The sequence below is a fragment of the Halichoeres trimaculatus genome, unplaced genomic scaffold (assembly GCF_033239565.1).
Source record: "Halichoeres trimaculatus isolate MK-OKI-2021-1 unplaced genomic scaffold, fHalTri1.1 fHalTri1_scaffold_13, whole genome shotgun sequence".
In the NCBI taxonomy this organism is placed as follows: domain Eukaryota; kingdom Metazoa; phylum Chordata; class Actinopteri; order Labriformes; family Labridae; genus Halichoeres; species Halichoeres trimaculatus.
This window is the reverse complement of record NW_027437191.1, coordinates 5,986,284-6,014,079: the sequence shown is the minus strand read 5'-3', so window position 1 is coordinate 6,014,079 and position 27,796 is coordinate 5,986,284. Positions and strand designations below refer to the sequence as shown.

Sequence of the window (27,796 nt, the reverse complement as noted above, 5' to 3'; positions counted from 1 at the left end):
CATTTGACTTAATCAATTGTGATGACTGAACTTATTAACTTAATTTCAAAGAACTTAATTTATTTAGGTGTGACCAATTGAAGCAATAATTTAAGTTGGTCCAACTGTTTTCTTTTTTCAGTTTAGTCAAGGCACCACTGTATTTGGTCAGCCTCAGTTTGAAACACTTTATTTTAGATGCTGTCTCTTTAAGGCTGCACTCTTCTCTCTGATTGGTCTGCTATGTGCAGACCTTGGTGTTTGAGGCCTGTTCCTCCAACATGTCATAACCCAGTTAGGAGACCCTTATGATGACCTCATCATTACACCAAGTCTTGTGAAGATCTTATGTTAAACTTTTGAACTTCCAGCGTTAATCCATGTTTAAAACATGGGAACACTTGTGCTGTAACCAAGTAAACCAACAGCTTGTCTCACTTTGGATCTGTTGGTTGGTTCATTTTCTCTCTTCATCAGGGAAAGAAAGTGTAAATGCTTAAAAAACACAGATTCAGGCTCTGGGCGCTGCTAATGTGGCAGATTTAGATGGACGTTAGTGAAACCTAAAGCTACAGACTGCTAGCTCGTAATTAATCACAGCAGCGTGGATCAGACTTAATCCCACTCTGTTATGTCATCCCACCCACCACCCACGTTCAGGGGAGCGTATACATCGGATGGAGAGGGTAGATGAGGTGAAGTGCAGACAGATGTGCCTAATGACTGGTCTGGATGTTGATTTAAAGCTGAAGTATCTCTGAGTGGAGATCACAGTCTGCAGACAGAAGAAGCTCCTCACCTCCAAACCCTGGTCTCATGGTGAAGTCGTGGTCATCTATCCTCAGCAGCTGCTCAGACTTTGTAGCCCAGGCTTTGGTGATGTCTGGACTCCTCTTCAACATGTGGCTGGAAGACAGTTTGGGGAAATAATCAGCTGGGAGCTCATTTCTGGACCATCCCATCAAACTCAGCCTCCCTAAGACAGTTGCACGATCCTGCCAATGTAATGTCGAAACTCTGACCAGACGTTGCGTTACATTAAATTTTATGGGTATGGACATTGTCTGTTAGATGTATGAGAATATTACATATCCATATTACGTATCAAGAACTTATCACATAACACAGCATGCCTCCACTTCCTGTCCAAAACTGTTGATCAGAGTGACACGATCAATAGGAAAGGTTTTTGGAAAGTTCATTGCATCATCATCAAAGTGGTTTTAGACCATTAAATGATTTCTGTTAGCAGACAGGATGCTTTTAACACAGGACACCAAATGAAACGTGTTACAACACACTGCTGAGTCAACAGTTACAGTGGTTGGAGGGAAAACACGTCCAAACAGTGTCGTTCTGTGGATGTTGTTTAGTGGAATAATTGAGGAAGAAAATTAAAAGCAAAAGTACGATTCAGATCCTGACAATATTCTAGTACTAAGATCCAGAATTTGAAATATGTACTGGGTCATCATAATTTTAAACACTATCAGGTAACAAATTATTGTACAAACCGGCAACTAACACCAAATTGTAGCAGACAGTCTGCTGAAAGGGAGTATAACATTAAAGTAGGACTAAAGTGTTGGTGACAATCACAATATGCTTGGAGGAGGTCTGCGCTCTCTGAGTGCTTTTCCAGTCTTCCTTATATTCCTTCATTTTCAATGTTACTGAACTTGAGTTTAACAACAGTTTTTTTTCCATACAAAGGCATGGCTGACTGACAGTTGTGCATCTTGTATCTGTCTGTTAAGAAGCTTAAAACCTGTCTCTTAACCTCATCCCAACTCCTACAAAGTTTGGTTGACTTTGGGGAGATGTTCTCAAGATACACTGCTCAAAAAAATAAAGGGAACACGTAAACAACACCGTGTAACTCCAAGTCAGTCACACTTCTGTGAACTCAAACTGTCCACTCAGGAAGAAACGCTGATTGACAATCAGTTTCACGTGTTGTGCAAATGGAAAAGACAACAGGTGGAAATTATTGGCAATTAGCGAGACACCCCCAATAAAGGAGTGGATCTGCAGGTGGTGACCACAGACCACTCCCTTTTGAATGAAGAGCTGTCTCATAGCATGACACGGAGACTACAACCCACACAAATGGCTCAGGTAGAGCAGCTCATCCAGGATGGCACATCAATACCAGCTGTGGCAAGAGGGTTTGCTGTGTCTGTCAGCGTAGTGTCCAGAGCATGGAGGCGCTACCAGGAGACAGGCCAGTACATCAGGAGACGTAGAGGAGGCCGTAGGAGAGCAACGACCCAGCAGCAGGACCACTTCCTCTTCCTTTGTGCAAGGAGGAACAGGAGGAGCACTGACAGAGCCCTGCAAAATGAGCTCCAGCAGGCCACAAATGTGCATGTGTCTGCTCAAAGGGTCAGAAACAGACTCCATGAGGGTGGTATGAGGGCTCGACGTCCACAGGTTGAGGTTGTACTTACAGCCCAGCACCGTGCAGGATGTTTGGCATTTGCCAGAGACCACCAAGATCGGCAAATTCACCACTGGCGCCCTGTGCTCTTCTCAGATGAAAGCAGGTTCACACTGAGCACATGTGATAGACGTGACAGTCTGGAGAGACCGTGGAGAACGTTCTGCTGCCTGCAACATCCTCCAGCATGACCGCTTTGACAGTGGGTCAGTAATGGTGTGGGGTGGCATCTTTGGGGGGGTGCACAACCCTCCATGTGCTCTCCACAGGAAGCCTGACTGCCATTAGGTATCAGATGAGATCCTCAGACCCCTCGTGAGACCATATGCTGGTGTGGTTGGTTCTGGGTTCCTCCTAATGTAAGACAATGCTAGAGTTCATGTGGCTGGAGTGTGTCAGCAATTCCTGTAAGAAGAAGGCAGTGATGGTATGGACTGATCCCCAGACCTGAATCCAACTGAGCACGTCTGGGACATCATGTCTCTCTCCATCCACCAACACCACGATGCGCCACACACTGTCAAGGAGTTGGTGGATGCTTTAGTCCAGGTCTGGACATCCCTGAGGAGACCATCCACCACCTCATCAGGAGCATGCCCAGGCATTGTAGGGAGGTCATACAGGCACGTGGAGGCCACAAACACAACTGAGCCTCATTTTGACTTGTTTTAAGGACGTAACATCAAAGTTGGATCAGCCTATAGTGTGTTTCTTCCACTTTAACTTTTAGTGTGACTCCAAATCCAGACCTCCATGGGTTAAAAAATTTGATTTCATTTGATAATTTTTGTGTGATTTTGTTGTCAGCACATTCAACTATGTAAAGAACAAAGTATTTAAAAGAATATTTCATTCATTCAGATCTAGGATGTCTTATTTTAGTGTTCCCTTCCTTTTTTTGAGAAGTGTAGCTTACAAATCATCAATTAGTGCCAAACAAGCTCCCACTTAAGGGTTAAACCAGTGTTACCAAACCCTGGTCCTGGAGGACCCCCTGCCCTGCATGTTTTGGATGTTACCCCACTCTAGCACACTTGATTCAAATGAACGGCTCGTTATCAGAGCTTGATGACGAGCTGATTATTTGAATCAGGTGTGCTGGAGTTGGAGACGAAGATTTAACTCTTTGGTTTAGTTTGGAGGAAACCGGGCACCGCTCATCACCTGGACCATACCATCCCTACGATGAAGCATGGTGGTGTCAGCTTCATGCTGTGGGGATGTTTTTCAGCAGGAACTGGGAGACCAGTCAGGATTGAGGGAAAGATGAATGATGAATGCAGAAATGTACAGAGACATCTTGGATGAAAAGAAAGATTTGAAAATGGCTGTCTACTTTTATACACAGCAATTATTTTTCAACTTAACTCCCCATCTCTATACTTAAAAAATCTGATGGAGCTGAGAGGTGCTGTAAAGAGGAATGGACCAATCTGCCCAAAGAGAGGTGAGCCAAGCTTGTGGCATTCAGAAAACTTGAGGCTAAACACTTAAGTATGTATGATGTCTGAGTTTTTAATTTTCCGACAAATTAAAAAAAAAAAAAAAAAAAAAAAAACACAATTAAAAAGTATTATTTTCATTGTTCATTTTGTGGTGACTATGGGATGCTGTGTGTAGAATTTATTCATGGTCTTTATTACTGAGTTACACTAAACATCACCCTCCTGTTTTTTTCTGTTCTCCCTGACTCTCCTGATATCTTGTTAAAGTTTTACTTTTTAACTTCTCAGATGTGTTGGAGTTAAATCTACACTGTGGTGAGTACAGCCTCAGTGTGAGATATCTGTGAGTAAAGGCTCAAAGTTCCTGCTCTGATCATCATATTTTTACATTTGTACGTGTACTGGCTGTCATCCTATTGGCTGAAGGGATACTCTTATGACCTTCCTAACTCTGGAGGATAAGGATGGATTATATCCAGCTTAGTAAACTATACTGAAGCAGCTGCAAACAATAGTGTGATTAAATTGTTGACCGTGCCTCTAAATCCAGTGGAGCTGCCTTAATCCCCCTCAGAAGATTCTGCTGTCTAGCCTCAGTCATGGCTCTAATTACGCAGAAAAAAACAAACATCCTACCTGCCAGGTCTGTGGCTGGACCCCTCCATCTGAGCCATCTCTCTTTTTGACCTGGGAAGAAGAAAACCTGATTAATTTACAGAAGTATTAAACAATGTTCAAATCAAAGTGTCTCAGTTTGTTCCTCTGAAGAGCCAAAAATGCTTTTAATCTCTGTTTTTATTGAGCACAGACAAAAAAAAAAAACTTCATTAACCACAGTAGATTGAGTAGTGATGGGAAGTTCAGCTCTTTTTAGAGAGCTGGGTCTTTTGGCTCAACTCCCCAAGAAGAGCCAGCTCTTTAGGCTCCCAAACGGCTCCTTATTCAATGTTATTCTTAACCTCATATTTCAGTCTAAACTGGCAAATCTGAATGGTTTGTGATTTGGTTCACCCTTTTGCATTTAGTTTTTTTTACGAGAAGCCTTGTACCGCCTCATTTTGTCCTGTTACAAACACAGGCATTCCTACTTTTAATTAATATTTAAAAGGTGCAGTGTGAGAAGTTGGCAGTGTTTGGCCAAACAGAAACGGTGGAAATAAGATCTAATGTCTCTATATGATAGCGAGGTAGCTTAAAATAAGTGAACAATGATCCCCATAAAACTTTTGGTTTTGTTTTATTAAGTTAGAAAAAAGCTTTTTACATCACTGCAGGTCCTGTTTACTGAGGCAGACATTACAAATGGCTTATACAGCAGATTTTTGGGGACAGAAAGAATGAAACTGGTCTTCTATATGAGCCTGACCGCTGGTCCTGAAAGGCAGAAAAGAAGAGAAGATATTTTTGCAGAAGAAGAAGAGGACAGTGGTTGTTGTTGGTGAAAAAGAAGAAGACAAAGAAGGAATATTTTTGTAGTTTTGCATTAAAGAATTCATATTGGTAGTATTTTATTTTGGGCGTGTATCATAGGAGTGTAAATCCATCCCATTTTCAGTCAAAAAAGAACAGGAAGAAATGAAATAAAACTGAAACAGACACCAACTGAAAGGGGAGTAAAGATATAAGAGCCTTTGTTTTTTCACAGTGACTATATATCAACTACACTTGTCTCAGGTCTAAAAATACAAGTTTAAATTAAAAAAGAAGAAGAAAATAAAGCAGAAGTCATTTATTTAGGTTAAGTAAAGGAAAACAAAAGAAAAGGACAAATATAACCAGACAGAGGTTTTCTGTGCTGAGTTCGGGCATGTAACAGAGAAAAACAACCAAAGACTCAGAGTTTTTTATTTCTGTGAAATGATGTATCGTTTTATTCCATCATTATGTAACAGACTTTAGAACATGCTCCCTCAGCGTTAGGGAGAAAATGAAGCTCAGGTAGGAGTCTGTCCTGAACACCTCATGTGGGATAAGCAATGGAAACAGAACAGGAGAGTGTGCTTTAAATCAGCTTCAGGAAACAAGATAATCTCTCTGCAGATGCCCACACCAGATTAGATAACATATAATAAAAGTGTATTGTGTTATTGCATAATGAAAAGCGTGCACTGAGAAAAACTGTTCATAAAGCCTCCGCTCAGACTGAGCTCTGCATGAGAAACTCTGCATGAGGTTTCTGAAGATAACACGTCGAGTTTCTGAAGGACAGGCAGCAGAGTTTGTTCCTCTCTAGGATAACTGTTCCCAGCAACGTTTTACGTTCAGGTTAAGCAGGATCTGATAAACTAGGTATGACTGTTGAGGGTTCAAAACAAATAAATTGTGGATATAGCTTCTTAAGGTTCAACACATCTCAAAAACATTAATAAGTTAATTTTCCTATGATTCAGTTTAAAAAAAGAGAACTTTTATATACTTGGAAAGTAAAAACTGAATATTTTGTAAGGCTTTGGTTTAAAAATTTGAAAATAATAATAATAATAATAATAATAATAATAATAATAATAATAATAATAATAATAACAATAACAATAATAATAATAATAATAATAATAATAATAACAATAATAATAATAACAATAATAATAATAATAAAAATAATAATAATAATAATAATAATAATAATAATAATTATTATTATTATTATTATTATTATTATTATTATTATTATTATTATTATTATTATTATTATTATAATAATAATAAAACATTTTATTTAAAAGAGCCTTTCAAAACACTCAAGGATACTGTACAGGTTATTATTAAATATAGCTCAGAGTTAATGAGCTAGTATCACAAATTAAAAAAAAAAAATCAAACTCCTTGTTTCTAAACAGATCTCATATAATCAAATTCTATTATTCCTTTAATATCTATCTGATTAATATCCCTGTAAGAGCATCAAACAGTTTGGTAGTTTTGGCGCTGTGGGCAGGTGTCAAGTCCTGCTGGAAAAGGAAATCAGCATCCGCATAAAGACTGTCAGTAGATAAGGTATGAAGTCTCAATAAGAGTACAATCTTTGTCCTTTTGATACCTTATTGACTCTTTACGTGGTGTTAATACCATTTTTTTAAATCAGACCTAAAAGTCTCAAAGTAAAGGGAAAAACCTGCATAGGATCTTTTATTTTGAAATTCTAACCAATGGAGGCTGTAATAGGTTTGTGTGTGTAAGTGGCCTGAAGCCAAGATATGTACACGATCCGTTTAGCTTTCAAAAATTGTAAAAGTAAAGGTCAAAGTTAAAATAAACTACACCAACATACCTGTGTCTAGAGACTTGATTAATTTTATACCTCAGGGTTTCACTATTCTGCTCCAGCCAGTGGTGTGCACAGAGGGGGGTCAGGGGGTTGGTTGCCCTTCCTCCTGGCCCACTTGTTGAAAAACATATAAGGTGCCCTCCTGGTTGTGAAAACACACCAAACTGCCATTTTAACTATGACAGACTGACCTCTGGGGTGGCAAAAACGTGTCCTGTCTTTATTTTTTTTTCTTTTCAACCCTGCTCTTCAAAAAGTTTGTAAAAGTCTTCTGATGACCCAAACACAATGTGATATCTATTTTTCCCTGATAAACAGATATAAACAAGCTTGTAAAGTTTTCTCTCTGGGGTTTAGCTCAAGGCAGTTTAGTCGGAGGGTGTTCAGTCACATGACAGAGGTTTTCTGAGGACCTGATGTTAATATTGTATCTGTGGCTACATATCTCTTTTTATTGTCATGAACTCTGCTATGACCTGACAAGAAAAAGATGAAAATTTGTCTTAAAGCCATATCTGCCATAAATGTTCATGCATATACACTGTCCTTTTTAATGTATAAACATAGCCAAGGCAAACAAAAAGCAACACAGAAAGAAAGAGCAACGATAGTAGACATCCAGCATTTTGTCTTCTTTGTGATTGGCATGTGGCTCTTTGTTACAAAGAACAATCGAGCTTTGTTTCAGAGAAGACTGTGTGCCATATGGAGAAATACAGCAGCCGTTGTCACACAGGAAGTGACGATTCTTTTGACCAATCAACAGACTGCAGTGTTGTATTGGATCAGTTTAGTCTGACATCCCAATGGAAGAGTCCCAAAAAGTGGGACGGTACAGTTCAGTTATTTGGAGACCTTTGCCTGGATGAAATGCATGCCGTATAGACACTAACTGAAGTGCTTGGTGGAAACAGGCCCTGACTCTGAGTGTTGGACAGATGTCACTGTGAAGGTTAACCTCATGTGAACTGTGGGTTAGATCACTGTGCTCTCAGATAAAGTGACTGTGCTTTTACCTTAACTAACAGCTTGGAGGCTTTAAAGCGGAGCAATGATTAAGAAAAGCATTACCACGAGGTCGGAGAGCTGATGAGAGCTCAGAGCACCGGCTGGTTATCTCTGTGACCTCTGACCCTCAAATGGAGTTGACTGGAGGACACTGAGGAGTGAATCCACTCAGGAGGGCCTGCAGCTGAAAATCATCTATCCTCACTTCTGCTCAGAGTCTGCTCCACAAACCATCCTACTCTCCATGTGGAAACACAAACATGCTCTTAAAGAGGGGCCATTCTGCTTTCACATGTCTGAAACAAAGATTGACGTAGCAGTGCTGGATGTTAAGACAAAACCTGTGCAGATTTTCACATCTCTACATTTCATGTGTTGTAGAAATCCCTTCCTTCATGAGACTTGCTGGAATCATGAGGTCATGTAAGGATCTCCTAACTGGTTCATGACACTCTGGAGGGGTAGACCTCAAACACCAAGGTCTGCCCATAACTCTGTCCCTGACAGGTCTTCAGAGGGCTAGCCAGTCAGAGGGAAGGGGTTTGTGGAGCGGGAAGTCTTTTTTTATGCTGTCTGCGAGGTTTGCGCGACTTCATGCTGGTGGATGACGTCATTGTAGCAGCCTAACTCCCTTGCACAGTCCTCTTCGTGTGGAAAATTTCTGCTTTACCTGCAAAAAAATTCTAACTTCTGCACGTCTCCATGTGAACAAATTGGAGCTCCTAGTGTCCAAAGTTTATAAAAGCCTGGTATCTACATGATTCATCACTCAGAGATCACCAAGAAAACTGTGTGATAAACAATTCCTGGCGTGAGATTTTCAGCCAACTCAGCAGAGAAGAGGAATCGGTGAAAAAAATGTTTTAAATACTATAAACAACTTCTTCTACTCTAATTTAGTACAGTGGTAGACATCAGTTTGTGATACACCCAGGGGTGGGTACCCAATTAGGTACTTTTATAGGTACTGACCAAGTACTACTACTGAGTACGTAAAATCAAAAGGTGTTTAGGTACCTACACGCCTCCTTATGACTGTGAGGGGATGGAAGAGTAGGCAATTTTACATACTGGACATGAACACAGCATTTCAAGTTAATATATTAAGAAATAAATATATTAAACTGAAAAACTTTAAGATTGTATTGTCAAACAAATTAACATTTGTTAAAACATATACACAAAAGTACCACAAATTGGTACCGTTGAATACTGATACCATTTGCCAGGTACTGGTATCATATTGTTTCAAATGTGAAAGGTACCTAACCCTTGATACACTGCCCCCTGCAGCCTGGGAATTCATTCATTTTCCGAACTACTTATCCTGTTCAGGGTCGCGGGTGGCTGGAGCCTATCCCAGCTGTCATTGGGCCAGAGGTGGGGTACACCCTGGACTGGTAACCAGCCAATCACAGGGCTGACACATTGACAGATAACCATTTATTCACACACTCACACCTTTCGAGTGTTCCATTAAGCTGAGGCCTGTACTACGAAGCTGGATTAAGTCATCCAGGATTACTCTGCGACAACTCGCTGAACTTCACTGGATCTCCGTTATCCAGATCTGCTGTACTACGAAGCTCGTTATCAACTCGACAAGTGAATCCAGCTGGGATCTGTGCGCGCACACATCAAATGGGCGTGGTTAGCGGCCCCAGAGCATTTTCCACAATGGAGAAGAGAGCAGCCTACTTTACGGCGGAGGAGCAGCAAATAATCCTGTAAAAATACGAGGAGTACTGCAGTATTATCCAGGCCAGGAGCAACACGACTGCGGCCCCGAGAAGCCGGAGGGATTGCTGCAAAAAATGGCCGACTCTGTGAATGCATAAATTTCCAAAATGCTGATATTAATAGACCTATCTCATCATGTGATGACACGGGCAGTTAGGTCCTTATTCATTCATGTTGTCAGTCAGTGTGTGTGATCAGCATCATATCCGACCTCATAATTAGAAAGAGTCCACTTTCCTTTAAATCCGAAGGAAAAGGCTCATTATAGGCAGTTTGTATTGCAGATGCATAGCAGTGGGGAAAAAAGGACGAGGGAGCAAATAAAAAATAAATATAAAAGCATCCTTCAAAGTGGTCAGTATGAATTTCCTGAATTTCTCTTTGGGATAAATAAAGTATTTTTCATTTCATTTCATTTCATGAAAGATTCCATTTGCACACATTTCTACTTTTCCCTGACAATGTCTCAGTTATGATGATCAGTAAGATATTGTTTGTTCACAGCCCAGAAGAGAAAAAATGTTGGGCCAAAAAGACAGGGGGCGGTCCCGCGCCAGAGGACTTCACTCCGGCTGAGCAAATTGGTGACTGAGCGGTCTTTCATGCCCGCCCGAGAGAACCGATTGGTCAGCGGGCGGTCTGTCACACCCCGTGAGCTCTTATCCTGGAACTTAACCTACTCCAGACCAGGTTTGCCGTTCAGTATCAGTTACCGGGGCAACGTGTCTGGAAAAAAAGAGATCCACATTCGTAGTACGGAAAACCCGAAACTTATCCAGGAAGTTATCTCTCTAAGAGATAATCCAGCTTCGTGGTACAGGCCCCAGGTGAGCATGTTTTTGGACTGTGGGAAGAAGCCGCAGGACCCTGAGAGAACCCACGCATGCACGGGGTGAACATACAAACTCCACACAGAATGGCCCACCGGCCAAGCTGGGAATCAAACCGGTGACCTTCTTGCTGTGAGGCACTAACTGTTGCGCCACCGTGCAGCCTGTGTGGCATGTTAGAAAGTATAGAAGCTACACGTGTTTTCTCCTGCTGATTTCACTTGTCATTGTTCATCACAGTCTTACAGAAAGCCGAACACAGCCTTAAAGAGACAGCAGCTAAAACCAAGTGTTTTAGACAGAGGCTGAAATATGAGTTTTCTGAAACACAAGAGTGAGAAATATTGAGACTTTTTTTGTTAGCTGTAAATCATGTATAGCTACTTCTTCAAGTTTTTTCCTTATATTGTTGTAATTCTGGAGTTTGAATATCTGATATGTTTTTTCTGCTCTACTGGGGATAAAATATGAGTTTATGAGATTTGCAAAAATTATTATCATAATTTTTTTACAGTGTCCCAAGTTTTGGGGTGTTTAGATTGTACTTAGCATTTTATTTATAAGGGATTGTTTTCTTTTTGCACGACAATTCTTGAACTATTTTTGTCGCTTTAGCTTAACCAAAATAAAACATTAGCTTGACACCATCAAGCCAAAGACAACAAGCGGATGAACATGAGGACTGTGTTTGCTCTGCTGGATTTATCTGTTCAGAAACAGCCGGATGGTTTCCCTGAGGTATCGGACCAGCAGCTCCTCTCATTTTAATTCATCCATATAAAAAGATTCAGATGATTGTTTGACCCAAATTGCGTCAGCTGCCGGCATAGTTTGAAAATCATTTCTTAGAACTCACCAGATTTTCCAAGGGCAGAGAAATCTGTCATGACTCAAATCAACACCTGCTAAGGCCTCTGAATGTTTTTTTTAACCGAGCAAGAAGTTTCCTTCGTGAGTCATGTGAGTAAATCTGAGTCTAAAGACTGAACCTTTAGCAGCAGAAGAGCAACAACTTGTGCCACATCTGTGTGAAACAGCATTTAATATGTGGCCTTCTTTCTGGCTGGCTGACCTCCCCTAAAGCCACAACAATAGCAATAATTCAGAGAGCACATTAACACAGTTAGATTAGTGGTTATGTAATCACAGTAAGTGATTTTTCTCAGCGGGCACATGTGTCACCTTTTGCTGCAGTCAGCTAAAAACACAGCTTGGATTACACATCCTGCAGTAAGCGGGTCGAGTCGGGAGACAGGGGTCAGGATGGAGGCCTACTGGTCTCACTACTCTTATACAGGAGGTCATCAACGTTTCTCAGTAACACTACATGTTACAGACATGTCTCAGAGCACCAGGCTGGGGGCCATTTACACAACAATGGTTTTAGGATGAAACGCAAAAGTATTGTTTGCGTTTGGAAACGGCAAACTTTTGAAAACGGCCTCCAGAGTGGGATTTTTCTGAAACTCTGCCGACATCGTTGCCGTGTAAACAGTAGACCAGCGTTTTCAGTGGAAACACGACATCACACTTTGCTTCACGCAAGTGCATACAACAGGACAACAGTACCGTTGTTACGATCGTTGCAGACTACCATGTTGTGCTTGTGCTGCTGAATCTGCTGACTGTCTTTGACAGAATGAGCATCTGTTACTCCACTTCTGCTCTTAGTATTCACCAATACACCAGATGATTGGCTCAAATCTACTTTGGTGGAGAGCTCCCAAAAGCTGCTTCTGAACAAGACAGTTATACCGCCATCTACAGGCCTGGCATGCTCACTAAAGCGTTTTCTGTCCCTCAGTGTTTCCGTGTAAACACAGATTTTTTTTTTCACTGTGTTTTAGCATTTTCGGATGAAACATTGTTGTGTAAATGGGGCCTGAATGTGGCGCCTGCTATCAAACTACGCTACAAGCTGAGTTTACAAAGTTTGCATGTTGTCATGTTTTAAACAACTGTGCCACTTAACTTTTCATTAATACGTCACTTTATTGAGTTGAATCCAGTAAAAATCCTGGAAAACTCTAAAAATAGTCTACATACACACAGACAATTGATCCAAACAATGATCCCAGATTTGAAGTATAGATTGGTGTAAACAGCCTTTAGTATGAACAGTTTCTCCTTTTGGACGGATAGGGATAGGGCTCGACCTGAATCTGGTCCCTTTAGAAGCTAAGCTAACAAACTCAGCTCAGCTTTGCTCTGATCCAGTCGTGCACGCAGTTACAGTTTACTCATCTGCACCTCCAGGTAATTTGGGATCTATGCTCCTCTTTAATCACTTTCATTAAGTTCACTTTCTCTCTGCAAACTCTATAATAAAACCCAAAACGTAACAACTGGTGAGTAATTTAACAAAAGTGCTGAGCCTGAAATGTAATTAAATAACAAAATGCAAAAAGATCTGAGCCCAAAAGAGCACAAATATTCTGGCTCTTCAGCTGGTCTCTCTATCGAAGGGGCAGGGCTGATGACGGCTAACACACAAACTATTGACGAGAACCTCAAACAACCCCACTGAAACAAACAACAAAAACAAAAAAAAACAAATGTCCCCCTCACTACAAGTCTAACCCCACAGTGTCACACGGGACTGCAGCGCAGTGTGAGGTAAAGATTTTCTGTCACTAAACTCATAACAGCCTCACTGGTTGTGTGTGTGTGTGTGTGTGTGTGTGTGTGTGTGTGTGTGTGTGTGTGTGTGTGTGTGTGTGTGTGTGTGTGTGTGTGTGTGTGTGTGTGTGTGTGTGTTACCTTACATAAAGCTTTTATGGTGCAGGCAGGAAATACTCTCTTTAAAAACAAAACTTTGGAATTCTTTAAAAGCACAAACACACAAAAAAGAAATCAATCTACTTTTATTTCTAAAGCACCAGTCACAACAATATTTATCTTTATACACTGTAAAAATGAAAAGTTAAATTTGTTGGCCTGAAAGAGATTTTTGTCTGAGGAAACAAAAAGTTCTGTTGTTTTTCAAACTATTTCGAAGTAGGGATGAGTACCTTTCACATGTGAAACGATACAGTACCAATGCCCGGTACCTGGCAACTGGTATCGGTACTCAATGGTACCAATTTTCTGTACTTTTTTGTGTTTATGTGGTAAAAATATCAATTTGTTTAATAATAAAATACAGTTTGTTTTTTTTTAATTTAACATATTTATTCTTCAATATATAACCTCGCAATGCTGCGTTCATGTCCATCATGGAAAATCACCTACTCTTCCATTCCCTCACAGTCACAAGGATGTATTTAGGTACCTAGACATGGTTTTACGCAAATCGGTATCCGGTTCATTTGGCAGAATTTGGTCGGTACCTATGAAAGTATCTAATTTGGTACCCATCCCTATTTCAAAAGCCACGTTTCCACCAAGCAGACCGGTTTGGTTTGTCTCAGTATGCCACGCATTTTGTGGCGTTTCCACTGACTTATCCAGTACAGATCCCCAAATAACGAGCCAGCCTACTTTTTTGGGACCCTTCTGTATGGGTGCCAGACTGAACCAATCCGCTCTCAGAAGGTGGAGCTACAACACCGCAGACCATTGATTGGTCAAAAGAATTGTCAGACAGCAGCTGCATTTCTCCTGGTGGCACACAGACTTCTCTGAAACAAAGCTTGATTGCTCTTTGTATCAAAGAGCTACATGCCAATCACAGAGAGGACGAAATGCTGCATGTCTTCCATCTGTGCTCTTTGTTTGCTGTGTCGCGTTTTTCTTCTTCGTTGGATTTATTAGCGGGGTAAACTGTGTTGGGCTGCTACGGCGTCACGCTATTGTTTAACAGCTGCGGCTTTCTGCATCTGGCTTACACACCACCCACCACGAGAGGGCAAAGTTTGCTGTGGAAATGGAGACGGAATCAGGCTTAACTGTACCAAGCCGTACCAAACCTTACTGAACCGACCAGGTCTGCTTGGTGGTAACACGGCTAAAGTAATTATCTCAACTAACTGCTTGAAGTTTGTTGTGTAAAGTTGGTACTATTTAATAGGTTGAATTGGTAAAACTCTGAATAACAGTTTTTAGGCTGTAACTAATTTCTTTGAGGGCTTCAGCAGAGAGTGGGGTCTCCAACTCAGATCTACAGGGGTCTTCATCAACGTTTCCAATTTCCAACCCATGCCACCATCTCTCCTGTTATGTGGAGATTTTATCACCATAAAACGTGAATATTTCTGTTTAAGTGTTGTATTGAAACTTTAGCTTCAAAGATGGTTGATTGATGGTGAACTGGTGGGGCAGCTCTGGTTCAGTGGTAAAGTCTCACAATCGCAGTCAGAGGTTTGGATCCTGCTCCTGCAGACACATGACAATATGTCCCTGAGCAAGACACTAAACCCCAAATTGCACCTGCTGTTGGTCAGCATGGTGTGGGTGAGTATGAATGTGTTAGCGAAAACTTATGGTCCCCCACAATAACAGTCTGTGTCATCAGTGTGTCAGGGTGTGGATGGGTGAAAAAGACCAGAAGTGTAAAGTATATTTTCTGAACAAAAGACAACTAGTAGGCACAATGTTTACTTTTTGGAATTCTCAGTATGGATAACTAAAAGCTTTACGTTATATTACATATGAAATACTATTTATCCCAGCAAAATTTAATAGTTTGTGCAAATGTAAGATTTTTAGTCGGCCTCAAAACGCAATAATCCATTACAGACAGTTACCTTAAAGTTTTGACTTTTCACAACTTTTTGTTTTGTTTTCATCAAGGAAAGTTAAGGCAGATTATTTGTTTGAATTTCAAAACAACATGGCTGATGGTTTTTTTTTTTTTTTTTTTTTTTTTTGTTGTTGTTGTTTGTTTGGAGTGTGAGGAGCTGGTGTCAGTAGACATGACCAACAGCAGCTTTTTGCCTGCAAACTCTTCTTTCATAAGCACTAAACAAGTTGAGAGTTATCACTTTGTCCATAGGGGGCGCCATATTTCATACAAACTAAAAGGTTTTCATGGCAGCTTTGGGCTTTATGAGAGTGATCACACAAACACTTAAGATATGAATCTTAGAAGAGACAAAAGGTTTTCCTTCAAATGCCACACTAGCCTGTTGTCACCAGACAAGCTAACTGATGCTAACTTGCTAGTTCAACCAGTAGCTGGACCCAAGTAACAAAGATTTTCACAATGTTTCAGACCACCTGACCTCTGCTCTCACTTTGCTTTTTATCCCTGATCACATAAAAACAGGAAGAGTCAGAGATCAGGAAAGACAAACACAGACACAATCAATTTGTCTGATTTCTTACAGATGAATAAATCTCAGCTGTTTTTTTTTTCAGTCATACGTAACATTCACATCTTGATGCTGATGGGCTATCACAAAATGATGAACTGTTCCATAAACTGATTTTCTAATTTTCTGCTTTTGCTCACATAACAGCAGGGGTGGCCTGGCTCCTTAAGGACACAGAGATACTGAGCAGGAGCTTGTTTATGTGACACACTGAAATCATTTTACTCAATGAATGAATGTTGTGAAAACAAGCATCATCTTTTATCCTCTAGTTAAAGTAGAAAGTCTACGACTGAAGTCTGTCTTCTTTTTAACCACTCACACACCACAGATGAACCCAGCTCCACATGTGTTTCTGGCTAGCTGGTAATATGTTGTTTAATGAGACATGGATCCATTATTTATGGGATCAAGGTGATAAAACAACTCAGCATTCATTAACACAAATATGCAACAGGAGACAAAAATGTCAAGTAAATAAATTGAATTTGTTAAAGTGACTTTTCATCTAAAACCAGAATACTGCTCCTCATGATATTAAGCTCAAATGAAAGAAAATGTGACTCTAGTTCAGCCTCCACTGTTAGTGAAGACAGTGGTTTATGCATCTTAAGCACATTAGGGTGAAAGGAAAAGTGAAGAGCCAACATGACTTCTCTGTTTTGTACAATTTGAATGTGTTTCTTTCCATAAGAACAGAGTCCACTATGTGTGACAGAACAAGTGGGCTCACAACATATTTCATAACAAAAGGTGGAACAAATTCAGAACATTTTCTTAAGAAAGTGATTTTTATCCCTATCTTGGAAGAATATCATCGATTCAGTCAGACAACCACAGTAAATTATCAGTTTCAACACTGAGAAGCTGCTCCACAGATTGGTCGTCTATGGTCAAGTTGAGGACAGTGTCATTGGCAAAAACATTTTTACCACCAAGTACAACACATTTGGTTTTCTCAGCGTTCAAAACTGATTCATTCAGTTGAAACAGATCTGTAACAGAGTACAGCTCAGCATGCAGATTCTCTTGCAACTCCACTAATGTTAGTGATGCAGTGAACAAAGTGGAATCATCAGCGTATAGAACTGCACCTGTGTCTTTAACAACAGATGGTAAACCAGTGATAAAAACTAAAAATAAGAGTGGCCTTAAGTAACTTTCTTGTTGAACACCACAAGATATTCAACTGCAGTCAGAGAAACTACCATCAAAAAACACTTCTTGTGTTCTATTCAGAAAGGTAGCTCTTCTTCCAAGTAAGAGCTGAAGGTGAGAAGCCATAACATTTTCATTTAGCAATTAAAATACTATGGTCAATGATGTCAAAGACAGCAGTTTCCTTTTTATCAGTGTCTGTTAACCATTCATTCATGTACGGATGCAGTGCTGTGCATGTTGTGCAGGCGAAGTTTAGTCCATTACTAATCTGAACTCATGTCTCTGAGTTTTTATTTTTTTAATTTTGTAGTGCTGGAGACGACAAGCAAAACTTTAAAAGAGTTAAAGGATGGAGAACCATTCCTAATTCAATGTTTGTTTTTTTTTTTTTTTTCAGGTTTAAAAAAACTTCAAAATTACAGAAATCATCTGTAAATTAACAACCTGGATGTTATTTTATTTACTTTTTTAATTTTTTTTATTTATTTTTTAATTTTATTTTTTTTTAAGTATTCATACTGTTAAACTGTAGCTACATTTGTGTACATGACAGTATTGTTACACAGTGTTTTTTTTTTTTTTTTAAAGTTTAAACTGAATGAGAAAGTCCGTTCAAAGCCTGCTAAAGAACTCAGTAACAAGTACTTTGCTGACTTTAAGTATAAATGTAACAGTAATGTTTAATGTGCTAAGCCTTTGTGGATTTTCCTACGTGTAGATTATAGATCATCTGAAAATTTTTAGTTAATTTCTTGGAGAAGCTACACTCCAACAAATTTGGAGACAGGCACCACGCTGAAAAACCTGAATAGTAGGACCTGCATCATCTTCAGTGTATGAAATCATCTTAAGATAATTGAAAGTGTTGATTTTTGCACCTAAATGCGCACAGCACCTTCTAAGTTCACCTGTTATCTCGTTAAACTGACCTGAAGAGTCTGAGCGGCTGCAGGATCTGACCTCTTGAACGCGGCTGTCCGGACACCTGGACTATCCAAACCAGCAGGTTGATCAGCACCACATCCGTGTGCATGGTGCCCAGCGTCCCCACACCTCTCCAAAAGCCTCAAAACTGCAGGTTACTCCCACCACTTCCCCCGCATGGCTCACACATCCCGAGGTCCCCGCTCCGCGCTGCACACACAGTGAGAATCTATAGGCTGCATGGCTGTCAGGGTTTTTAATCTCACAGAGGAGGGGGCGAAGCATTTTCTCCTAAACCTACAAATCCTCCGCGTCAGATGGTGGCTCGGATTTGCTGTCCGTGCGCTCGATGCAGACTGAACGGACAGCACGGTTTTTCCGCCTGGTGGGAGAGGAGACCTTCAGCTCCTCATGCAAAGGTAGGAGCTGACAGATGTGCAGGACCTGATCTCCATGCACGCTCCCACAGACATGATGTGAAAAACAGGGGATGAGCAGAACATTTGGCTCTGGTCTCTGTCAGGTGATCACAGCTCACAGCTCACCTGAACACTCCTGATCACAGATGATAACAGTCCCATTTGACCTTACTCTGATCTCGGCTTAATACTCTGCAGTGATGTCATTTTATCTGACCCACACAATAATATAATTATTAGAAAAGCCCAGTGCCAATTACCAATATGTAAGATGAGTTATGTAACAGAGTGTTAATCCAGAGTGAGTGTTAGTGTACAGTAGAGATGTGGCTGAGTGACAGAGGATGAGCTCAGCAGCTCGTTCAGGTTATTTCATCCATGTTTAGGATATTTTGTTGCTTTCACAGTGAGGTGAGGCTCATAGTCCTGACACAAGCCTTGGCCCTTACACCTTCATTTTTACCTCCACACAGTGATTTAACAGTACCTGGTCTGATGGAGGCCTTTCAGAGACAAATATCTGAACCCAGAAAATATCAGGTCTGCTGAAACACTTAGCTTCTTTAAATCCAGGTTGAAGACTAACCTTTAAAAAAAAAAAAAAAGTTCAAATATTCCACAACCTTGCGCTGCAGATTTTCATGCTTCTGAATCTTATTTGATAGATTGTACCATCTCATTCAGCCGCTCTATTTGTGCTCGAACAAAACTTTTACTTTAATGTGTTTTGGTGACCTCTTCAGTGATTATGTTCATGTGTGTGAAGCAATTGAAATTCTCTTGTTGCCAGATTGTTGAAAGTTGCCAGACTTTCTTCTTAGGACAGTAATGTCTGAGGGGAGATGTGGCGTTGAATAAAGTGTTACTCTCAGAGCTTTTATATTAATTTGTGCTTATTGCGGCCAAGTGATAACGTGAGTACTTGCAGAAGGTTGAGAGCTCCCGAGAGACTACAGATCACTCAGTACGAAGTAAAAGTGGACACCATTAACAGGAAAGTTTCAAAGCTAAATGATTAATCTTGTTTACCCATCGACTTATCAAATAACTGCAGAGGGTTTCTGTTGAGTTTTCAGCAAATAACTGCATAATTTAACAGCTGTTTTTGAGAATGTGTGTGTGCTGGTGTGAAACTTGAGTGATGCAGCTGCAGGCCTTGATTTGAAGGGGAGTAGAACATGAAGTACCTTGGGAGGAGACAACATTTCATTAAGGCAGCATGAAAGTGTGAGAAGTGTGTGAGTGTGCATGGCTCACCCCAAAGATGACAACATTTCAGATCAGTAACTGAATGTCTAGAATACGCAGATCTTCATTTATATAAGGGTTCAAGGGCCAGGTATCTGGGTTCTGTCCCTAAAGGAAGAGTCTGAGACCTGTATCAGGGCTGTCAGGGAGAGTTAAAGAAGAACCCAGAGCTCTGTTGCACATTTTGACTTGCTGTTATCAATAAATCTGAGTTAACTGGTCATCTTCTTCTCCGATCAACAAACACGCTGGGAATGGTGAAAAGGTAATTGAAATATTTGGGAGTCACAGAATTAGGACTTTGCTCTGAGTGACAAATAATATCTGCAAAGTACCCTCTGTATTTGAAAAGACAAAAGTTAGTGAAATCAAGTGAGCGCACAGTTACAGAGTACCTTTTAACAGATATTGCAGTTAGGGAAAGGAGTAAAATAGTCACTTGGAGATAAATTTAAAACACCATTTCCTTTCATGTCCCCCTTTTGGACCGTCCTGTGTGCTCCACAAGCAGGAACCCTCAGTCTGAGAATATGAGGTAATGTGGAAGTGCTAAAATCTGCTGTTTCTCCAGTGTCCACTTGAGGCTGGCTCCAGAAATACCAGAAGTCACATACACACAAAACAAAAAAAGCTGCTTTTTACAGCAGATTTAGAGCCTGGTTCATGAAATCGTCTCCTGTCTGAATCGCTAATTTCACTATCAGTGAAATCCCACTGCATGTGAGGTGGTTTTTTGGGGGGGATGGAGGCACAGCTCAGCTCATGTGACCAACAGGCGCCCTATAGCTGTTAGTGTGGACAGTCAAAGCTTGCATCACTTCTAACATGGCCGTTGTTGGAAATGAGGTGAGTTGTATGACATACATCTAAGTGTCACTCCTACTCTGATTTCCCATACTGCCTTGCAGGGTACCTCTAACTGGGTGCTCAGTATCTTCCCACGCTGCTATCCTGACAGAGCTACTTTTCCTACGCTGCCTTACAGGGTACCTTTAACCGTGCACTAAGTCATGTTCCCACACTGTTATCCTGACAGGGTACATTTTCACACTGCCTTACAGGGTACCTGTTACTGTTCACCTCAGTTAGTTTCCCATACTGCGATCCTGACAGGGTACCTCACAGATAGTTTGTCACTCTCAAATGATGTCTTTGTTCTTAATTCCTCAAATACTTAAACTACTTCTTGTTGGAAATGTGATGCTATCAATCTGACCAAAATACACTAAAATTATTAATCTGACTCCAATCTCCTCTCACCTCTTTCCGCGCAGTTCGTTGATGGGGAAGGATCAGGAGACGTCCTGGTTCTCAGTTGAACACAAATTTATTAACAATATGTCAAGAATATGCATTTACAGAGATCTCTGGTGCAGCCTCATTTCCCTGTTCCCTACATGTTGCAGAGACAGTTCATGAGACTGACCCCGACTCTCTCTCTCAGCACCAATATATAGTCACTAACAGAGTTTCTCTAAAGAATGTAGGTTGAGTCATCTTCTTATTGGCTCTCCAGGTGTTGTCCCCCTCTGATTGGCTGCTGGCCATCTTCTGGCTCTGTCTGTGACTGGCATTCATCAAGTGGGTGATCAGCCCCCCTTCACTTATCTGTAGAGAAACTGTTAGACACACAAATCTCGCTTCCTTCCTTCCTTTAATTGTTTACCTTCCTCACTTTGACTGAAACACCTCAACTCTAATAAAGTAATTGCTGACTTGCGTTATCCGTGTTACACAGTTACTTCTTTTTATTATTGGGTATAAACATTAACTTCACTTGTGGTCACTCTCTACTCTGGGTGCTCCATAAAATCCCAGGAATCCCCAGCCCCCCTCAAGTGTCCTGCAATGCATACCAACAACAATGAGCACATGTGTACAACCAAGTTAGTAAAAGCACATCTGTATAGTATTGTTAATAAAAACATGTCTACATGGGCTATATATTCTTTCAATTCCCCCTTTTGACCTCATTTACATGAGGTCACCTAAAAGAAGTTACTTTATTCAGTGTTAACAGCAGATCTTATTTTTCTGCAGTTGCCCTGCCCTCTAGCAGGGAGGGGGTAATTTATTTTCTAAGAGATACTGGATCAAAGGATACGAAGAAATACTGGAACCCCCACTCCGGACCAGGACCGCCACTCCTAAGGACAGAGACAAAAACACTTTTCCATTTGTTAGACCATTTATACATTACCAACGCAGGAAAGAGTCCCTGAACACCATCCTGATGTTGATGAGGTGTTGCTGTCATCCTGCATGGAGTGAGGTGGGCCATTTTGTTGAGTTTCACTGCACCCGTCCACCGTGGCTCAGTCCTTTTTCTATATATGACATTTAGCAACCCATGCTCGGAGAGTCTTGCACTCTTACCCGAGCTCTTCTGAGTCTGTTGCTGGCAGGCCTCCTCAACCTGCATAGATATAAAAACTACCAGTGCAATTAGAATGATGTAACAGGATTCATGATCCAGTTGTGATAAGTCCAGGGGCGTCCCCCTTTAGACCTATTGTTGCTGGGTCCTAAATCACTGTCCTGTGCACAGCTCTAAAAGGAAAAAACCAGTACTATTGTTAGTTGAGGTCCTTATAGACATGTGAGCTACTGGGAGGACCTCCACCCATGTTAGCTTTGAGTCAGCACAAATTATTGCAAATCTTGTTTTCAGGGTTCTGTTCCTGCACCATACCTGTCTTTTTTCTGAGGGTGATGAGCAGCAGTATTACACTTGTGTTTGATCTATACGACCTCTTCTACTGTTTGACAGTCTGAATTTTTTAACTGTGTATCAATGTTAGACCTGACCGGTATTGAGAAACTTAATCTCCAGATAAACCAGTTACTAGACTATTTAAAAAAAATGTACATGTATCTTCTTTCTTTGTTAGAATTGCCTCTATCCACTTGGTGGGAAAATTTTAAATAACCAGAATGTATTTTTACCCCTTATGGCACAAAAAAAATAGCACATCCCTGACCGTTTCAGGGCAATTCTGGCAGAGGATGGACATGAGGTGAGAAGATGACAGAGATGACAAGTTGCAAGAGATACTGCACCCTAAAAAGTTAACTTGTAGCCTTGTGTTGTAATTTGGATTTACTGACTTTAATCTGCAACGTTGCAGCCATACTAAAGATTGACAGAGTGGCATTGAGACATGCAAGTTGTAATGCAGCAGCCAAGAGGACATCATCTACTTACTGGATCAAGACTGGTCTCTCGTTGACAAAATGTATCTCCCTACACCTTTGGCACAAAGTCTTTTCTCTGTGTCTCTTCAGAAAACGTGTGTATGTGTGTGATTTACAATGACTGGCACTTAAAGGAGCACAGAAAGGAGGAGGGAGTAGGAGGGGGGTTGGGGTAAGGGGTCAAGCTGTCCTTATCTTAATTGGTAGAATGACCTGGCCTCTGCATAGAGGTAAATACTATTCTCTAACTTGTGAAACATACTAAATGTGACTTCAGTGACATTACACAATAACCTATAATGTGTGGACCTTATAAGATATCTCCTAAAATACAATACTACTCCTCCGTCTAATTAATATGACAGCAGCAACATTACCCTTTTCTCCCACAGAAGGCACAGAGAGTCAATTTATTAATTTGTGCCTTCAATCTGGTCATGAAAAGACTCCTCATACACAAGATTAGGAGTTTTGATGTGATTTAGAGTGATGTGGTAAGATCTTTAAGAGAGGCAAACAGCTTGATGGACAGAATCCACGGACACCATTGAGTGAACGGAGAAAGACTGCTTTCTTTCATCAAAGTCTTTGGCATTGACAGTCCCCAGAAACCATCTGCTGAAGTAGGAGGAGGTTCTGAGAGATAGGGCAGACTTGCCACATCTCATAGAAAGTCCATCAGGTATTTTACTGTGGTTCCTTCAGGTAGGCAGGTGACTTCAGCACTTGTTTGACAGTCTGTGTCCCCACTTCTGTTGTTTGGGGGTGAATGAGCGGCACTCTGAGCTGAGAGGTGTTGCAGCAGGAGGTGGCACAGGTTGCAGTGGATGAGCTGCTGGAGGCGGCAGCTGTTGCGATGGCGTTTGTGGTTGCTGTTGATCATCTCATCAAGCTCTGGACCAGCAGTGAAGGCCTCTGCATCTGAAGCAGCCTTGGGTCTTAGGACCATCACCATCTTACCCTTTACCCCTCCCTCTGAAACCACCACATCTGTTATCTGTGGACCATAACCTGGTCTCTGGTTGGGATACTATGGGGGAGGAGGTTGCTGCTGTGGCCTTCATCTATTGTTACTGGGTAATGTTGACGCAGCGCATTGTTGAACTGATTTTAAGTGGGCCATATAGTTCTCTATCAAGAATCCAGTTAGTTCCTGCAGTTCTCTTAACACTCATTAACTCTCCTGCACTCGAGGCTGCAACCACTAAAGCATGCATGTCTGCTATACCCAGATTTACACCCTTGTCAATGTCTCAGGAACTCTAATCCATGGTGTTGGTCCCAATCTCAGAGGAAGGAGCTTTCAGGCCATAAATGCATGTCTGACTTCCTCCAAAGTTTAAACACATCTAGTCCTCCTTCAATGTGGATTCAATGAGGCCATAAAATGTGCCCTGAAAGGGTCATGCTTGTGTGTCTGGTGTTGGTGTCCCCTTTCTCACCCCTCCACTGCTCAGTGCTGTCTGCTTCATTGAGCCTGTGATCCAAACCCTACTTTTCACTACCTTTTTATCCTACTGTCCTCATCATCTGAGCTGAGGCCTATCAAGTCAAACATATCTTCACCTTCTGTTCCATACTCGTCTTTTTTCTCTTCTTCTTTTTTCTAACATACTCCCACTGTCTGTGTTTGTCTTCTCTTAGCCTGTGTTCTTCTTTGCATATACCTGGAATGAGTGACCTCTTTTACTCGACACTATACTGGCTGAAACTATGCTAACGCCCTGGTAACCAACCACTTGTGGTTCAACGAGATGTGCTCCTTTCCTTATCCAAAAGCTCAACTGTTTCAGGCTCAATGTCATTCAAAATCCTCTCTGCTTCCTCAACAATTCAACTTTACTGATCCTTCTCCATGAGATCTTCACCATGCACTATCACCTCTGTCTGTCTTCCTCTTCCCCCTCAGGGGTCAATGATTCAACTTCTCCTACTCCTGACACAAAGAGGGGGAGACTGGGCTCAAGAAGGTTTGAGTACAGCTTTGGCTATGGGTGGGGGATCACTTTTTCCAGGTCTATTTTTTCTGTTGTGGTGTTTTAACTTTCTCTTTAACTACCAATTTAATTAAATATGTCAGTGCTGCTCTATGTGCTGCTTTTTTTTGTACATTCTAAGTTTTCGTTTGACCAGGTTTCTTGTATTTCTGTGAGTATTAACTATTTTTTATGGCATCCTCATGATACTTTCTACACAGAGAAATGATGTTTGCTTCTCCTGGTGCTATTCTTCAAGCTCTTTCTTCAATTTACCTCCTGCCAGCAGGATGTTATTATTTTAGACTATAGTTGACCAAAGTTTACAAAAACAGGTGTTACTATTTTTATGAAACTATGATCACATACAATCAGTTACCACACGTGCTGAGTCTGAGATTGTATGGACACAATGCCCCGAGACCACACTTGACCCGGAAGCTTCTACAGTACTCAGAGGGATTACTGCGCCGGGTCACTGGGGGTTCTATCCCAGTGTGATGCACGGTTTTAATACAACCTCGACAGAGTCACCAAAATTACAACACAAACCACCCACAGTTTCCCCACATACACTTCTCAGAGCAGAATGCAATTCTTTTAATCACTCAATGAGAAGAGACCCAGCCCACACAGTCAACCCCTGCTGGGCCTGGTTACCCCGACTAGAACCAAGGCCCTACATTTTCCTTTTTAGAGGGACATCCAGAGGGAACCCTTAATATTTATACCATTGTTCCTTGTTTCCTTTACCATTTATTTCCTTTATTTCCCAAATTTCCTTTTTACCTTTTAACCAAAATTCCTTTTCGGTGGGACTTTAACCCCCGATATTAAGGTGGGTCCCCGACCCCCTTTTTTCCTTCCCTTTGAATAATAAGAATATATACGAGTAGGCCTTAGTGATATTCTTGACGTATTGTTTTCCCCTAAACTATGACATCTGATTGTTCAATGACAACAACATCTTTTAGAAATCAGCCAATTTGCACAATTCTATTAAAAAGGTTTGTGCTCACCTTATTCCTGAACAGAGGGCCCTTGTTGTTGTTGTCACCGGCCGTAAGGATGTCAATATTTTCAGCCTGAAATCAGCTGTTACCTAATTTCCAGGAAAAAAGACAATCGTGTTAATTTTCATATCAAAATATCAGAATAATTATTTTTACTTACGTCCTCCTGGTCCATCCCCCATCACGTCGGGGTCACCACTTGTTGGAAATGAGGTGAGTTGTATGACATACATCTAAGTGTCACTCCTACTCTGATTTCCCATACTGCCTTGCAGGGTACCTCTAACTGGGTGCTCAGTATCTTCCCACGCTGCTATCCTGACAGAGCTACTTTTCCTACGCTGCCTTACAGGGTACCTTTAACCGTGCACTAAGTCATGTTCCCACACTGTTATCCTGACAGGGTACATTTTCACACTGCCTTACAGGGTACCTGTTACTGTTCACCTCAGTTAGTTTCCCATACTGCGATCCTGACAGGGTACCTCACAGATAGTTTGTCACTCTCAAATGATGTCTTTGTTCTTAATTCCTCAAATACTTAAACTACTTCTTGTTGGAAATGTGATGCTATCAATCTGACCAAAATACACTAAAATTATTAATCTGACTCCAATCTCCTCTCACCTCTTTCCGCGCAGTTCGTTGATGGGGAAGGATCAGGAGACGTCCTGGTTCTCAGTTGAACACAAATTTATTAACAATATGTCAAGAATATGCATTTACAGAGATCTCTGGTGCAGCCTCATTTCCCTGTTCCCTACATGTTGCAGAGACAGTTCATGAGACTGACCCCGACTCTCTCTCTCAGCACCAATATATAGTCACTAACAGAGTTTCTCTAAAGAATGTAGGTTGAGTCATCTTCTTATTGGCTCTCCAGGTGTTGTCCCCCTCTGATTGGCTGCTGGCCATCTTCTGGCTCTGTCTGTGACTGGCATTCATCAAGTGGGTGATCAGCCCCCCTTCACTTATCTGTAGAGAAACTGTTAGACACACAAATCTCGCTTCCTTCCTTCCTTTAATTGTTTACCTTCCTCACTTTGACTGAAACACCTCAACTCTAATAAAGTAATTGCTGACTTGCGTTATCCGTGTTACACAGTTACTTCTTTTTATTATTGGGTATAAACATTAACTTCACTTGTGGTCACTCTCTACTCTGGGTGCTCCATAAAATCCCAGGAATCCCCAGCCCCCCTCAAGTGTCCTGCAATGCATACCAACAACAATGAGCACATGTGTACAACCAAGTTAGTAAAAGCACATCTGTATAGTATTGTTAATAAAAACATGTCTACATGGGCTATATATTCTTTCACCGTGATAGCCAATTTGCTTAAAAAAATCTGTTTCAGAAACAGACGGGTGTCATCGGGGAGACGACGTCCATTAATTATTCAGTCTATGGCACTCTCCTGATCTGAATCCCTTTGAGGTTTAGAGGATGGAAAGCATGGGAAGTTTACAAAAACAGACGTCAGTCCCAGGTTGTGAATGACCTTCTGAAGCCATCTTCACTGCCAAGAGCAACGTTCCCTCAGCCTCCTGACTCACATCAACCAAGTCTGAACACATTTTGAGGAGATCACCAAGAGCAGTAGCGCTCCTTGAGTCCTTTTTTGACATCATCAGATTTGTCTTATTTAAAGTGGACATATCATGCTTGTTTCTCCTTTTCACTATGCCAGACTAGGATGCCTGTAAAGTATTTGTGCCCTCAGTACAAGTTATTTAGTTCCTTCATTGCTCCACAATAGCGTTCTCAATATCCTCAGTTTAGGCCATTCTGAAGATCTCGTTGAAACGCTCCGTTTCCAGAATGACCTCCAGTAACCTCGCAATGTCACAGCCCTTTGTGCTCTGATTGGTCAGTTCTATCAGAGGGGCAGAGGGGGTAG

The 27,796-nt window shown here is 41.2% G+C and overlaps 1 protein-coding gene across 2 annotated transcripts in view; it reads right to left on the bottom strand.

The window, feature by feature from the left end:
* The window catches only part of LOC141801818 (gamma-aminobutyric acid receptor subunit rho-1-like), a 28,289-nt gene extending 10,124 nt beyond the window's left edge, over window positions 1–18,165 (bottom strand). For both annotated transcript variants that reach the window (XM_074685108.1, XM_074685109.1), the window contains exons 1-3: window positions 18,050–18,165; window positions 4,501–4,551; window positions 779–885 (exon numbers count right to left, since the gene is read on the bottom strand). In XM_074685108.1, the coding sequence (XP_074541209.1) occupies window positions 779–885; window positions 4,501–4,551; window positions 18,050–18,153 (262 nt within the window). In that variant the 5' untranslated portion in view covers window positions 18,154–18,165. The remainder of the gene's footprint in view (window positions 1–778; window positions 886–4,500; window positions 4,552–18,049) is intronic.
* Between the last annotated feature and the right edge of the window lie 9,631 nt (window positions 18,166–27,796).